The 13,268-nt window shown below is 48.4% G+C and overlaps 1 protein-coding gene across 1 annotated transcript; it reads left to right on the top strand.

Annotated features, from left to right (window-relative positions):
* Positions 1-8,559: 8,559 nt before the first annotated feature.
* On the top strand, positions 8,560-12,874 carry LOC145538020 (ral guanine nucleotide dissociation stimulator-like). Its single transcript, XM_081569274.1, has 6 exons — positions 8,560-8,767; positions 9,181-9,291; positions 9,924-10,117; positions 10,736-10,795; positions 11,737-11,930; positions 12,209-12,874. Exons 1-6 carry the CDS (start codon positions 8,633-8,635, stop codon positions 12,409-12,411), a joined length of 897 nt encoding a protein of 298 aa, XP_081425400.1. The 5' UTR covers positions 8,560-8,632; the 3' UTR covers positions 12,412-12,874.
* Positions 12,875-13,268: the final 394 nt, after the last annotated feature.

Raw genomic sequence — 13,268 nt, 5'->3', positions numbered from 1 at the left:
CCACTCTTATCCTGGCTTGGAATACCCTCAGATAATCACCCAAATCCAAAGTGGCTCTCATCTGAGTTGCGTGAGAAATTCGACATGAAAAGTAAAGGGAAAATCAGGCCATACCCTCAGTTGTAGAGAAGTATTAATAACACTTCACTTACCCAAGTAACCTTATCCTAAAATATTATCCCCAGATTATAAAGGTTTATTTTTGTTCTTTCTTGAAATCCAAAATACTTATTAATTCTGTAATTTACATGCCAAATCCCAAACTATTTTTATCCTAGATTCTGTGATTTCCTTGATGATAGAAAGCGGATCTTATTCATCCTGTGGCTAGCACAGTATCTGTCAGACAGTAGACATTCAATAAATTTTGTTGAATGTTTAATAAACTCTTTATGATTGATACAGCAAATAGTTATCAGAATTACATGCACATCATGCCCCACGTTTCAACTGCAGCCAGAGGTCATTGGGCTGGGAAAGTGAATTAAATGAAAAATGGTTCATTCAGATGATGATTTTCTAATAAAATATTACTAAGCAACAAGGAGAAACATTTTAATAGATTTGAAGTAATAAATATAATTAAGAGGACAGGGAAGAAAGAAAATCCACTCTTGATCTCTAGTATTCAGAAACTTTTTACCAGATTAGTCAACTCTACTTAGTCCTAGTAAGTGAAATATTGGGAGAGCCTGGAGAGTCTATAAATAGGTCTTCTGTTTGTACAGGTGAAGTTCTGTAGTTTGGCTTAAAACATCCTTGCATGTAGTTTTGCTTGGCATGAAAGTTAGGACAGAATCTATTCTGTTCTGCAAGCATTGAACAAAAGCCCTCTCTTCATATCCACTATTCATTCCTTATATAACACATGGGTATTTTCAGCCTCCTACATACAACACTCCAGAGAAACTTCTTTGGGGCTTGTGGTTAGGGCTATGGGAAGGTGACATTTTCAGGAATGCCCCCCTCTTTTCAAACACATGGGAACTGTCTCTAAGTTTGGTGCAGGTTTGAAGAATAATTAAAATAGGCTTCCAAGTCGGTGAATTAACACATTGATTTTTTTTGGCAGAAAGCTTTCTGGAAAATGTCTATGAAGTGTTCAGTGATGCTCACATCCTTCTAATTCATGAGGATGTAGAAACCATTGTCCAAAGAGATGGCTATATATTTGCTTTGTAAGCAAAAGGCATGTATCATAGTTGCATCTAAAACTAGTGTCCCTATCTTTATCAAAGGCACTGAATTTTACCTGTTTTTATTTCCTAGTGTCCAGCACTTCCTCAGTAGTCTTTTTAGATATGTCATATGCCATTTTTATTCCTTCTCCTAAAAATAAGTCAATTGTCTGTACTATAAAATGATGCCTGCAACTTTATGGTGATATTAACCCCTAAGTTTAATAGTGAAATAAGGAAATAAAACTATGAATAAACAAAGAATGTGGTTGGTTTTCTTTTTAATCCAAGGTCTATAATACAGCAACAGCTTTTCATCATATAAAAGGATGGAGTATTTACACTGAAGGGAAAATTCTGAAAGAGACCGTTATTTGCATTGACTTCTCTCTTTTACATGCACTAGAACTTTCATCATGAACATTACTGCTGTTGTAACTCAAAACAATACCCTGTATTTACGACTATGAATTAAGTATGTATTGACTATCTATGTACACACAATCCTAATTTCCAGACTGCATATGAAGAAAAATATTTCTAGATATATGCTGTGGATCTAACACAAATAGACTACTAGTTATTTCTACAGCAAAGATGGATTTATTTGGTATCTGCAAACTTGGCAAGCTCCATGCAAGCCCTCTGACAGCAAGGGAAGGAGGAAACTTTTCCTGAGGGGCAAAGAAAGTTGGGAGGGCTCCAGTAAACAGAGACCATGGCTTCTCAGAGGCCAAGTCCTTGCCAGGAGAGGAGTTCTTCCTGTTGGACCCTGCTGTCCTCACAGAGCTTGAGAGCACCCTCTTCTGGTTTCCCAACTCCCTTTGAGGTTTCTGTTTATTAATTTTTTATAATACTTTGAAGGAGATTTTATTTTTCTCTTTTTAAAAGAAATGTTTATCTTTCCCCGCTCCCCTGTGGCTGTTTCATTTGGTTTCCTTTGCTGTGCAGAAGCTTTTTAGTTTGATGAAATCCCAACTTGTCAACTTTTGCTTTAGTTTATTTTGCTTTTGGAGTCAGATCCAAAAATTCATTGCCAAGACTTATGTTAAGGAGCTCGTCCTTTACCAGCTGGTTTATAATTTCAGGTCTTTTAGTCAAGACTTTAAACAATTTTGAATCTATTTTTGTGTATGATGTAAGATAGTGCTCCAGTTTGATTATGTTATGTGTAGCTGTCCAGTTTTCCCAGCAGCACTGATTGCAGAGACTATCCTGTCCGTCGTTGTATATTCTTGCCATATTTGTTGTAAATTACTTGACCATATATATGTGGGTTTATTTCTGGGCTCTCTATTCCATTGCATTGATCTGTGCATCTGTTTTTATGACAATGCCATACTGCTTTGATTACTACAGCTTTGTAATAAAATCTGAAAGTAGGGATGTGATGCTGACACCTTTGTTCTCCTTTCTCAAGATTGCTTAGGCTGTTCAGGGTCTTTTGTGTTTCCATACAAATTTGAAGATTATTTCCATTTTTCTGTGAAAAAATGCATTGGAATTTTGATAGGAATTGTATTGACTCATATAGATTTCTTTAGATAGTATGGACATTTTAACAGTATTAATTCTTCCAGTCCATAAGGATGGAATATCTTTCCATTTATTTTTATATCCTATGTTTTGTGTGGTATTAGGGATATTATTATTCTGAACCTGTGTGTGCATAAGTTGAGATAAAACAAGTGACTAATTAGATATTCAAATTTAATTATTTCTGGTGTCCTTGAGAATCAGAATTGTCAGTGTAGAGGAAAGGCGATACAGATGTAACAGAAGAATTTAAGTAAAAGCTATACAGTTTATATTTGAATTGGATGTATCAATATACACTCAGAGTATTTTACCATACATCTAATTTCTAATTCTTCCCATGGGAAAGAACTAAAAAGAGTGATCAACCTGGTAGCAAGGAGGATTCTTTTCTTAATAAACGAAACCAAGGCATCTTGAAGAAATAGCTGATTCTAGTCTTGGGCAGGCAATGTACAAGATGAGCTTGAAACATCTTACCAAGACAGATATCAAGGAAACATTCAGACTAATAAAAAAGACATTGACACACACAAACAGTTGATATCTTCCAGAAGTGGCACACTAGGACAGTGAGAAAATTATATTCTTCTGAATCAGTGGCACTTAAACATATGGGAAAATATGGGAAAAAGACTTCTACTTTACCACACTCTAAAATAAAGGTGGATTCAAGGCCTAAATTAAAAAGGCATAGAAAGCTTTTAGAGATGGAAGTTGGAAAGCTTTTTTAAAGAGAGTATTTTCATGACCCTGAGGGAGAGAAAAAGTTATTAAAGAAGATTCAAAAAGCATTAGCCACAAAGTGGGAAAAGATATAAAGAGAGTGAAAAGAAAGCTAATGGAAGAGAGCATTCCAAAACATATGACTTTAGGCAAGTACAGAATATATGAAGAACATCTATAAATCAATGAGACAAAAAACTGCAACTGCAGGAAATAAACATTCCTCACTATTCCTCACAGTGAAAGTTGACATCTAATTTCCCTTCCCTTGAATCTAGCTGGCCTTAGTGACTTGCTTGATGAATAGAACACATCTGGGACCTGAAAGGGCTTACCAGGTGGTTCTAGTGGTAAAGAACCTGCCTACCGATGCAAGAGATATAAGAGACTCAGGTCAGATCCCTGGGTTGGGAAGATCCCCTGGAGGAGGGCATTGCAACCCACTCTAGCATTCTTGCCTGGAGAATCCCATGGACAGAGTAGTCTGGTGGGCTACAATCCGTGGGGTCACAGAGAGTCGGACAGAACTGAAGCGACTTAGCACGCACAGGACTTGCAAGACTAGATTGGAAGAAGCCTTGCAATTGGAAGAAGCCCAGCTGGATGTCTTGCAGTGCTTGCTCTGGGGGAACAGGCTGCTCTGTAAGAAATCTGACAGTATCTGGACTCCTGTGCTGTGAGGAAGCCCTCGTCTAGCTAATTCAGATCCCAGCCTTGCATCATCCCAGCTGAGGCCAAGCCATGCTCATAATGAAGATTTGTGAACAAGGTACATTATTGTTGGTGATAAGCCACTAAATTTTAGGGTGTTTTTTATGCAACAATAAAGAACTAAAATAGCAACCTAATTTTAAAAAATGAGTGAAATATTTGAACAGTGGTTTCCAGGTCTTAGGTAGGAGAAATAGGGAGAGGTTGGTAAAAGGATATAAGCCTTCAGTTATACGATATTGAATAAGATCTCAGGATCTAATGTATAACATGGTGACTATATATAGTTGATAACACTACATTATATAGTTACTTTCTCTAAGAAAGTAGAACTTACATATTCTGAAAGGAAAGTAAATATGTATGGTAATAGATGTATTAATTAAAATGAGAATTATTTCACTATGTATACTCATATCAAATATCACACTGTACACTTTAAATAGCTTACATTGTATTCATCAATTATACATTGATAAAGCTGGAAAAAAATTAACGAAAGTTTAAAAAAAACAAGTTAAATAACAGCCCAAATGGTCCCAGAGTGCATTTAGATGGCAAAATTATTTTTAAGATAAATCGGTGACGGCAGACTGGTGATACATCTAGGGCAGAAAGGAAAGATTCTGACTGGAGAGGAGCACTGGGAAGATTTCTTTGAGGTGTTACTATTTTTTTTTTAGCCCCAGGTGATGGTTGCACAGGTACCTACATCATTCATAAAGTGGTATATATGTGTTTTGTCTGCCTTTCTGTAAATATATCTCACAAGTTAAAAAATAATAAAAAGAGAAAGAGGACAGGGACAAGCACCCACCACCAGCACCAGCTGCATCTGTGCACCGGGCTGTTCTCTCTCTCGTTTCTGTGTGTGAGGGGCTCTAGCTCCTGTGAAGTTGAGCACTCCACTCTAAGACGTGGCTCCAGCCCCTCTCCTCTGTCCTGCAACAGTATGTTCACCTCCCTCTAGCTGCTACCCCACTCTCTTCTCCTTTAAAGCAAACACTGTCAGGAGACTTGTCTAGACTCCCCTTCACCTGCTTCTCTGGTTCTCTCTAGAATCCACTCCACTCAGACTTCACCCCCACCATTCACCCAGCTGTTCTGTCGGGGTTATTCGTGGCCTCCATGTTGCTGAAACCTGGGATTCCCACCTCAGTCTTCATCTTGTCCCACCAGCATTTGATCCAGATGGTCATCCTCTTCTCCAGAAAACACTCCATTCACTTGGCCTGAGCCACCTGCAACTTCCTTTCTGGTTTTCCTCTTAACCTCTTGGCTTCTCCAGTTCAATCTACTCTACTATCCATCCCACCCACAACACAGTTACATGTTTTACTCTTTTGTTTTCACCTTCACTCTCTGAATGGTTTCAGCTAGTTCCAAGGCTTTAAATGCCATCTGCCCATGACGCCCAAACCTTGATTTCCAGCCTAGATCTCCTGTGAATTCCTGGCTCTTGTATCCTCAGCATGTAACCAGCATCACTGCTAGAGGTCATCTATTCAGTTCAAAGGTGGTCATGTTCAAAGGTGAGCTCCTCATCGCCCCCTCCCCAAACATGCTTCTCCAACTGTCTTTGACACTCTGATAATTCCAGCCTTTCTGATGGTCAGAAACTTCTGAGATCCCCTCGAACCCTACATCCCCTCAAACAGTAAATACTGTCTGCTCTGTCTTCCACTTAGAACCAGAATCCACCCTATTCTCAGCCCATTTCAATAGCCCCTAATGGTCCCAAGACTCCTCTCTTGTCTCCTGCAGTCTTTTCTCAGCTTCAGCAGCCAAAGAAATTCAGTTGCTAGGTGTCCATCCTGCCACTCCTGGGCCAGGAGCTCTCTTGCCCTCGCCTCCACGAGAGGAAAAGCACACCTCCTACTACACTTTCCTCCAAGGACTCATCCCACTCTGCCCTCCCACCCACCCCAGCATGCTGGCCTATTTGAATCCCTTGAACATGCCTGTGACCTGGCTATTTACTCCACCCAGAATGTTCTCCCAGATAGGTCTTTCCATCAGAGCAGTGGGAGGGGAGTCTAGACATGCATCTGACAGTGTTTGCATTAAGGACAAGGAGCGATGGGGTAGTAGTTGGAGACAGATGGGAGAGTCTAGATCCAGGTAAATGTATTGATAATCAGTCTCCCCACACTAGGTTGTAAGCTCCAGGTCGGCAGGCACTCCTGGATGCTGGAATCGTCATGGGCACATTTAATAAAAGAATAAAAATGATGCAACAGCCATACCAACCACATGGTGGAACAGCAGAAGCCAGGATTTGCACCTTGCACTGATCCTTAAGAGACCAACCTAGGAGACTGAAGGGGGCGAGGCCTGGGCGGGAGCGGGGGCTCTGGAGGCCCACCCTGGCCCTGGCTTGCTTTCTTGGTCTCTAAATTATGACTGGAAAACCAGCCAGGTGGCAAGGCTCAGAAAGCACTGTGAGGCTTCTTCTCCCTGGTCACCAGGCAGTGACAGAGCCCTCCGTTCTCACCTGCCCACCAGTGGTCGAAGCATTGCCAGGTCTGAGTACCTGAGGTCGCCTCGGGTCCTAGCCTCCTGCCATATCCTCTGGCAAGTACTGGGGCCCAGCAGGCCAGAAGGACAAATCCCAGAACTATGGAAATAGCCCTGGGGGAGGAACAGAGAGCACTGGAAGCATCCCCCAGCAAGACCTGAAGGAGGAGTCCATCCAGGTAAAGAGTCCAATGGGGTCCCAGTCTGGGGCTTTTGAAGGCTGGGGAGGGGGCATCCTTGGAAGAACAGCCAGAGACCAGTGTGGCTGAACTGAGGGGAGCAGACCAGGGGTCTGCTGGCAGGAGGAGGGGCTTGATGTCTGGCTGAGGACTGGAGCTTTTCCCCAGAGTGCTGCTGATAGGTTTACTGTTTGTCAGCAGAGTGACAGGATCAGATTTGTCTGTTCTGCCTCCTCCTCCTGGATCAGAGAGAGTGAGAAAGAGAAGAAAGTGACTCAGGGACAGTGTTGGCAGTGGCCTGGATGAGGAGAGGGGAGGGAAGGGCAGAGCGGTGAGGAATGCATTCTAGACTTGGGCTCCAAGGGCCGGGGATGGGGTGACTGCATGTGGGGGTGAGGTGGAAAGAGGGAGCAGATGGAGCCCTGCGGTCCTGGACTGAGCAGGTGTGGAGATGGAGCTGCTGCTGCATGGATGTGGGGGTTGGGGGAGGGATGTCTGGAGGGCAATTTGGGGCCAATTAAAACTTAGACACTCGTGAAGTTAGATAAGATCGAAGCCCCTTTCCTAATGAAGTCACTGGGAGCAACTACTTATCGGGATTTCAGGTGAGGCGGAGGAGCTTTTTCCTCCAGCTAACTAAAAATTCTCTTCATCCTGGTGAAGTGGTCTCTGTTTATACTGGAGTTGGGTCTGGATAAAATGAGACAGCCAGCCTCAGTCTTAAGAAGGTGCTTTTAAGGACAGGGACATAAAGGCAGCAGCAAATCAGATGGTCAAGTCTGTCTGATGCTGGCAGCCCATCATCACCCAATCCGTCCCTGGCCCACTGTGAGTCCAGCCAGAGAAGCCGAGCCTACCAGGCTGTGAGCCCCATGAAGGGATTGCTTTGAAAATTAGGAACCTAAGATCTTAGGAAAGTGTCAGTTCTTCAGTTGTGTCTCACTGTTTCTGAACCCATGGACTGTAGACCACCAGGCTCATCTGAACATAGAATTCTACAGGCAGGATTACTGGAGTGGGTTGCCATTCCCTTCTACAGGGAATCTTCCCAACCCAGAGATTGAACCTGGGTCTTCTGCATTGAAGGCAGATTCTTTACCATCTGAGCCACCAGGGAAGATCTTAGGAAGCTCATGCCTATCCCTCCCCATGTGGGGGTGGTTTTCTTTTCACCACTTGGAGTGAGCACTCCACACACACACACACACAAGAACACAATGAATATAATAAAGACTATGAGGTAGGATCAGAAGAGGGGTAGATATGAGGAAGGTACTCAGAAGAATATACAGGGATTGGAGGCACTGCCTGCATGGGACACAACTCCCACATGTTCCACGTCTTTTCCCACCTCTGTCTGAGGACATCCCTAAAAGTCCATGCGGGCATCATCCCCGTATGCAGGTGGGGACAAGGACAGGCCTTGAGAGACACAAGGACTCATCCAGGATGGAGAAGAGGTAGGAATCGGGAGGCGAGTCTGGACCCAGGTCTGTCTACCCAGAGCTGCACACAGACCCTGCCCAGGAGCTGCGTGGAGGACTGTGAGGTGCAACTGTGTGAGACCCGGGGCTGCGTGGATGAGGGGTGAGCGGTCAGTATCCCGAGGGCTATATGTACAGGTGTCAACTGTCAGTTCAAGGAAGGGGCCCCCGGGTGGTGAAGTCACTTCCTTGTCGGCAGACCCTAACAGAACTTGGAACCCTGTAACCAGGCAGCCGCGTACTAGCAACAGCACCACAGCCAGTTGGGGCTCACTTGGCTGGAGAGACTTCATCCAGAAGGATGTTCTCCCGCTGTGTCTCGACTGACCAGGGCTTCTGCTTCAGGAAACCCTGGAGGGAGAGGTTTCTCAGATGTTTCAGGCGGTTCAGCGCTCAACCTGGATGCCTCTGGTCCTTTAGCAGGAGGTCCCCAAAGGTAACAGCAGGCAACCTAAAGCTGGCCACCCCAGGCCTGGCCGCCACCAAGAGCCCTCCCTGGGCAGCGCCAGCTGCCCTCATCTCCAGGTGTGGGGAAGTGGGACTTGAGGGGAGGTTCTCCCTCTGGGCAGGAACAGGTTGGTGGGCACGTGGTGACCTGGTGGTCCCGTCACCTTCACACCTGAGGACAGGCTGGCAGTGGGGAAAGGGGATCCCTGAGGTGCTCTTCTCTGTGCCAGTGTGGATCCAAGGCCCTCAGGCGGCTGAGTGTCTGCTTAAGTGGTGGAGGTCTGTACAGAGAGTGGTGGGCATGTGTCTGGAGGGGAGAGGTCTGGGGGTCCAAGAAGCACCACAGACAGCTGGCCGGTGGCCTGAGACTTTCTGCCTGGCTGGCGGGCACTGTGTTCACAGGGCTCCTCCCGAGACTGCGGACAGGCGCCAGTCCACGGAGCCCCATGCTCCATCTCCCCGCACGAGGGGCAGGAGCCCCACAGCAGCAACAGAGCCCAGGGCGGGCAGAGGGTGAGTGCCAGCCGGGAGGAGACCCTCCACCCAGGAAGTTCCGGGTCCCAGAGCCACCCTGGCGCTCCCCTGGGTCCCTCCTAGAGGCCTGCTCCCAAAGGAACCTGGGAGTGTCAGGTGTGCGACACGCCCTCGCGGCCCAGGCCCTGAAGCGTCCAGATGCAAAATCACTCTTTACGTCCATGTGGGAATCTCAGAAGGAGATTGTGATAGGATTTCACTTCATGTTCCCCAAGGAGCCTTTCCACATGTTTCTACAATGTATTCTGTATTAACTCCATCCCCACGTATCCATGTGGGCCTGAGAACCCTGATGCCTCTCACCCCAGGATCAGCCCCTGTCACCCCAGTTCTCACCCCCAGAACGGGATGTTTTGGTCACCACCACAGGGGACGCAGTTAACACACGGGGAGCTGTCCAGTACAAACTGCCCCGAGACGCTAACACACGTAACCATGGCACTTTGCCAGTTCACTCGTGATGCCAAGACGTTTATTCTGTGGAGGGCACTCCTGGCCCTCCCCCTGCCGTGAGTCTCGAGGGTTGGGGACTCAGTCTGAGCTCCAGCCCCTGCCTTCCTGGAGTCTTTGGTGCCGCCTCTGACTCGTGTCTCTGCTGTGTTCCACCCCAGGGGGAAAATGTGTCCCCAGGGGACAGGAGTGAGACCTGCAGGTTGTGGAGTGTGCAGAGATGCAGACTGGAGACGTTGGTGGGAAACCTGGTGCCTGCCTTTCTAGGCGGTGACCCTTCCTACCTCCCCACATTCCTGGGCACCTACAGGGCTTTTGGCAGCCCCCAGCAGCTGCTGGACCTTCTCTTCATGAGGTGAGCACATCCCCTTCCCCACTGGGGACTCAGGGGGACCCGGCTCCCTTCCAGCTGTGAGTCGTGGGAATGGCTTTCCACTTCTCTGAGCCCCAGTGGCCCCCTCTGCACACAGAGGGTAAAGGGAGGAGCCACCCCCAGGGTGTCTGTGGGGACTACGTGGGTGCATCCTGGAAAGGGCTTTCTGGATGCCTGGACCCCTGGTAAGGCTGTGGTTGTGCTGAGTCATCTCGTCCTCCTCCCTTCGAGGAAGCCTGTGTCTCGGTGGTCTCTGAGCCTTTGACTTTGGCCCAAAGCGTTTTCCCAATTGCAAGGTGAGGTGTGAGAGGTGCACTGTCCTGGGGGAGTGAGAGCATGGCTCCCTGGGAGTGATGACTGGCGCCCCAGGCACTTGGATGAGGCCGGTTGGGCTCATTCGTTCTTCAAATATAGAGGAAGGCGCACGAGATGCAGGTACTTTTCTAGGCATAAGTGTCATGTAATGCATGGAGCAGTCAGCAGTCCTGCCCCCCAGGGCATCAGTTCTCCCAGTGAGGGGGGGAAGCCTGTCACACTAGCCATCACATGCGGGGCGTGTCTCCAGTACTGTCCATGTGACGCCTCCCTGGCCTCCTGTAGGTACGGATGCATCCTCCCTTACTGTGATGAGGATAGTGGACCCCTGCAGCAGCTGAAAATGTGAGTGGATTTTGATTGAAGAGGGACTGACTCCTTTCCCCAGAGAACTGCCCGGAGTCGAGGTTGCTGGATGGGCAGGGCTGGCAGAATCCTGGATCTCACATAGCTTCTGGTTCCCACTGGGGGCCAAGGTCTGGGGGGCTTCTCCTGCAAAAGAGGAAAGGAAGCCAAGAGAGCTGTGGAGGTGTCTGGCGTGCTGTGAGCAGCCTCTGGGAGGTCAGAGGTCAGAGTCTGCCCCATGAGAGTCTACAACCCTCGCCTGTCCATCCCATTCCTGCCTCTACCCCCGATCCTGGGACCCAGAACACAAAGTGTGGAGACCATCCTGCTCACCGTGTGCTGGAACCTCAGCGGGGGTGCTCAGCTGGTGCTCAGGGGACCCATGACACTCAGGGGACAGCTGAGCCCTCACTGGTGAAGGATGAGTGTCAGTGGCAGCAGGAGACGCAGGCACGTCCCTAGTGGACGAGGCAGCCTGTAGATGGAGGAGGTAAATCTGAGGTGTTAGGAGGCCCGCAGGAAGCCTGGGCAGATGACAGAGTCTGTGTGTACCCTCCTGGGCCAGATCCTCCTGGGACCCCTACGTGTTCCCGAGATGCAGTGACCAGAGTAAATGCCCTGCCTGCCCTCACAGTGGTGACAGCAGGAGGAGGGAGAGGGAGAGGGACAGTGTGCTGAGCCACGCTGCCCTCAGGAAGTGGACAGATGGTCGCACCGTGGATCAAGGGCTGGCACTTGAGCAGGCTCGTTGGGGGCCCCGCCCCTGTGTCCAGGCCTCCTCTGACTGGTCTGCCAGGTGAGATGGGCCGTGGAGGAGAACTGACTTCTGGATGGACAGGGGCAGAAGGCTCAGAGGCCCAGGTCCCCACAGGGCGGCCCTGGAGTGCAGTGTGGCGGGAAGGCCAGGTCTCTGACTCTGCTGCCCACGTGACTCCCCCCAGGGCCATGTCCTCCATCCTGGGCACCTGGCTGCACCTTTACCCTGAGGATTTCCAGCAGCCCCCAGAATTTCCCTGCCTCAAGATGCTCCTGGCTTACATAGAGCTCAACATGCCTGCCTCGGACCTGGAGCAGCGAGCCCGCCATCTCCTGGCACAGCTGGAGACCCTGGAGCCCACTGAGGCAGAGGGGCATGGTGAGGAGGACTCGGGCTGGGTGAGGAGGACGGGGCCGAATAAGGAAGGGAGGGGGCTGGGCCACACAGAGCAGAGCCTTCTGAGGCTGGAACTAGGCCAGGAGCATTGAGCAGGCTCCCAGATAACTGTTCCCCTGGACTGCAGCCTGGGACGACTTCCTGGGGTTAGGGGGCATCTTGGATTGAGATTTCAGGGCTAAGCAGCGAGTAGGTTCCTGTCTTTGGGATGCATGGACAAGCAGTCTTACTGACAGTGTTTTCTTTTCTGGGAGATACAGCACCTTCTTTAGAAGCAGCTCTGCAAACATCAGCAGACCTAGAGCCAGCAGCACCCTTACTAACTGCCACAGCTCCACAGTCAGAGCAAGCTCAAAGCCCAGCTCCCACTCAACGTCAAGCTCTGTATCATGTAACCATGCGAGCTCCAAACCCAGAGCTGCAGCATACTCAGGCCTTGGCTCTCAATGAAGTGAGGAAGTGAGGAAAAGGACCTCCAGGCTCCACTTGTAGAGGCAGAGAACGTGCAAGAAACAGCTCTCTTCCTCCTTCCGATCCTGAGTCACCCACAAATCCTGTGCCAGCGCTGCTTCTGCAGCCTCAGTCCCCAGGCTTAAGGCAACCTCGGCCAGGGCACTGCCTCGGCTGTGGAGCACCTTTGTGCTTTGCAATCAGCTGTGGCTCCGGTGTTATCCAGCTGTGGTTCTAGAGACCCCAGCAGACCCAACTCTTCTAGCAGCGCAGGCGCTGGAGCCAGCTCCTCCCCTAACATCCCTGGAGCTGCTCCCAGATTGTCAGCGAGCCTCGCCTGGGAAAGGCAGATGGTGTGCTGCCCCAATGCCTGCACCAGCCCTGGAGCCTGTCTCTTCACCCCTATAATTCCCTCTCTTAACGTGTGTTTTGGTTTTTCTAGTACATGTATAAACTTACTTTTTCTATGAGATAAACTTAGAAATTGAATTCTTTGACTTTTTCAATTGTATGTGTGAGTGGCATGGAGATCATCCACTACGATCCATGAACACGTCTGTTGTCTACTGCACAGCATCTGCGTCCTATTTGACGACGAATAATCCTGCAGTCTGGGAGAGCAGTGCATTCGACTCTCCCGTCATCTGTTGATGGACATGGGGACTATCTTCCCCTTAGGGCTCTTGAGCCTAGTGCTGCTCTGAACCCTTGTGTGCAGGCTTGTGACTTTCTGTGTTTACTACTTCCGGGTATTCTCGAAGGAGTGGAATGTGGGTGTCGACTGAATACCATGTAGTCGACTTTTGGAGGCCCTGTGGCAGGAGTGTTCCATTAGTGTTTCCATTTTCACTTCTTCATCTGTATTGCAGT

Source organism: Giraffa tippelskirchi, chromosome 2 (genome assembly GCF_054371585.1).
Source record: "Giraffa tippelskirchi isolate mGirTip1 chromosome 2, T2T-mGirTip1v1.2.pri, whole genome shotgun sequence".
Lineage (NCBI taxonomy): Eukaryota > Metazoa > Chordata > Mammalia > Artiodactyla > Giraffidae > Giraffa > Giraffa tippelskirchi.
This window is presented reverse-complemented; position numbering and strand designations above follow the sequence as displayed.

What these genes read in the sequence shown, in the direction of transcription:
- LOC145538020 (XM_081569274.1), top strand. Translation starts at nt 8,633, where the DNA reads ATGTTCTCCCGCTGTGTCTCGACTGACCAGGGCTTCTGCTTCAGGAAA. An exon ending in TTAGCAGGAGGTCCCCAAAG is followed by an intron (nt 8,768 to 9,180) that starts GTAACAGCAGGC and finishes CTGTGTTCACAG; the next exon opens with GGCTCCTCCCGAGACTGCGG. An exon ending in CTGGACCTTCTCTTCATGAG is followed by an intron (nt 10,118 to 10,735) that starts GTGAGCACATCC and finishes GGCCTCCTGTAG; the next exon opens with GTACGGATGCATCCTCCCTT.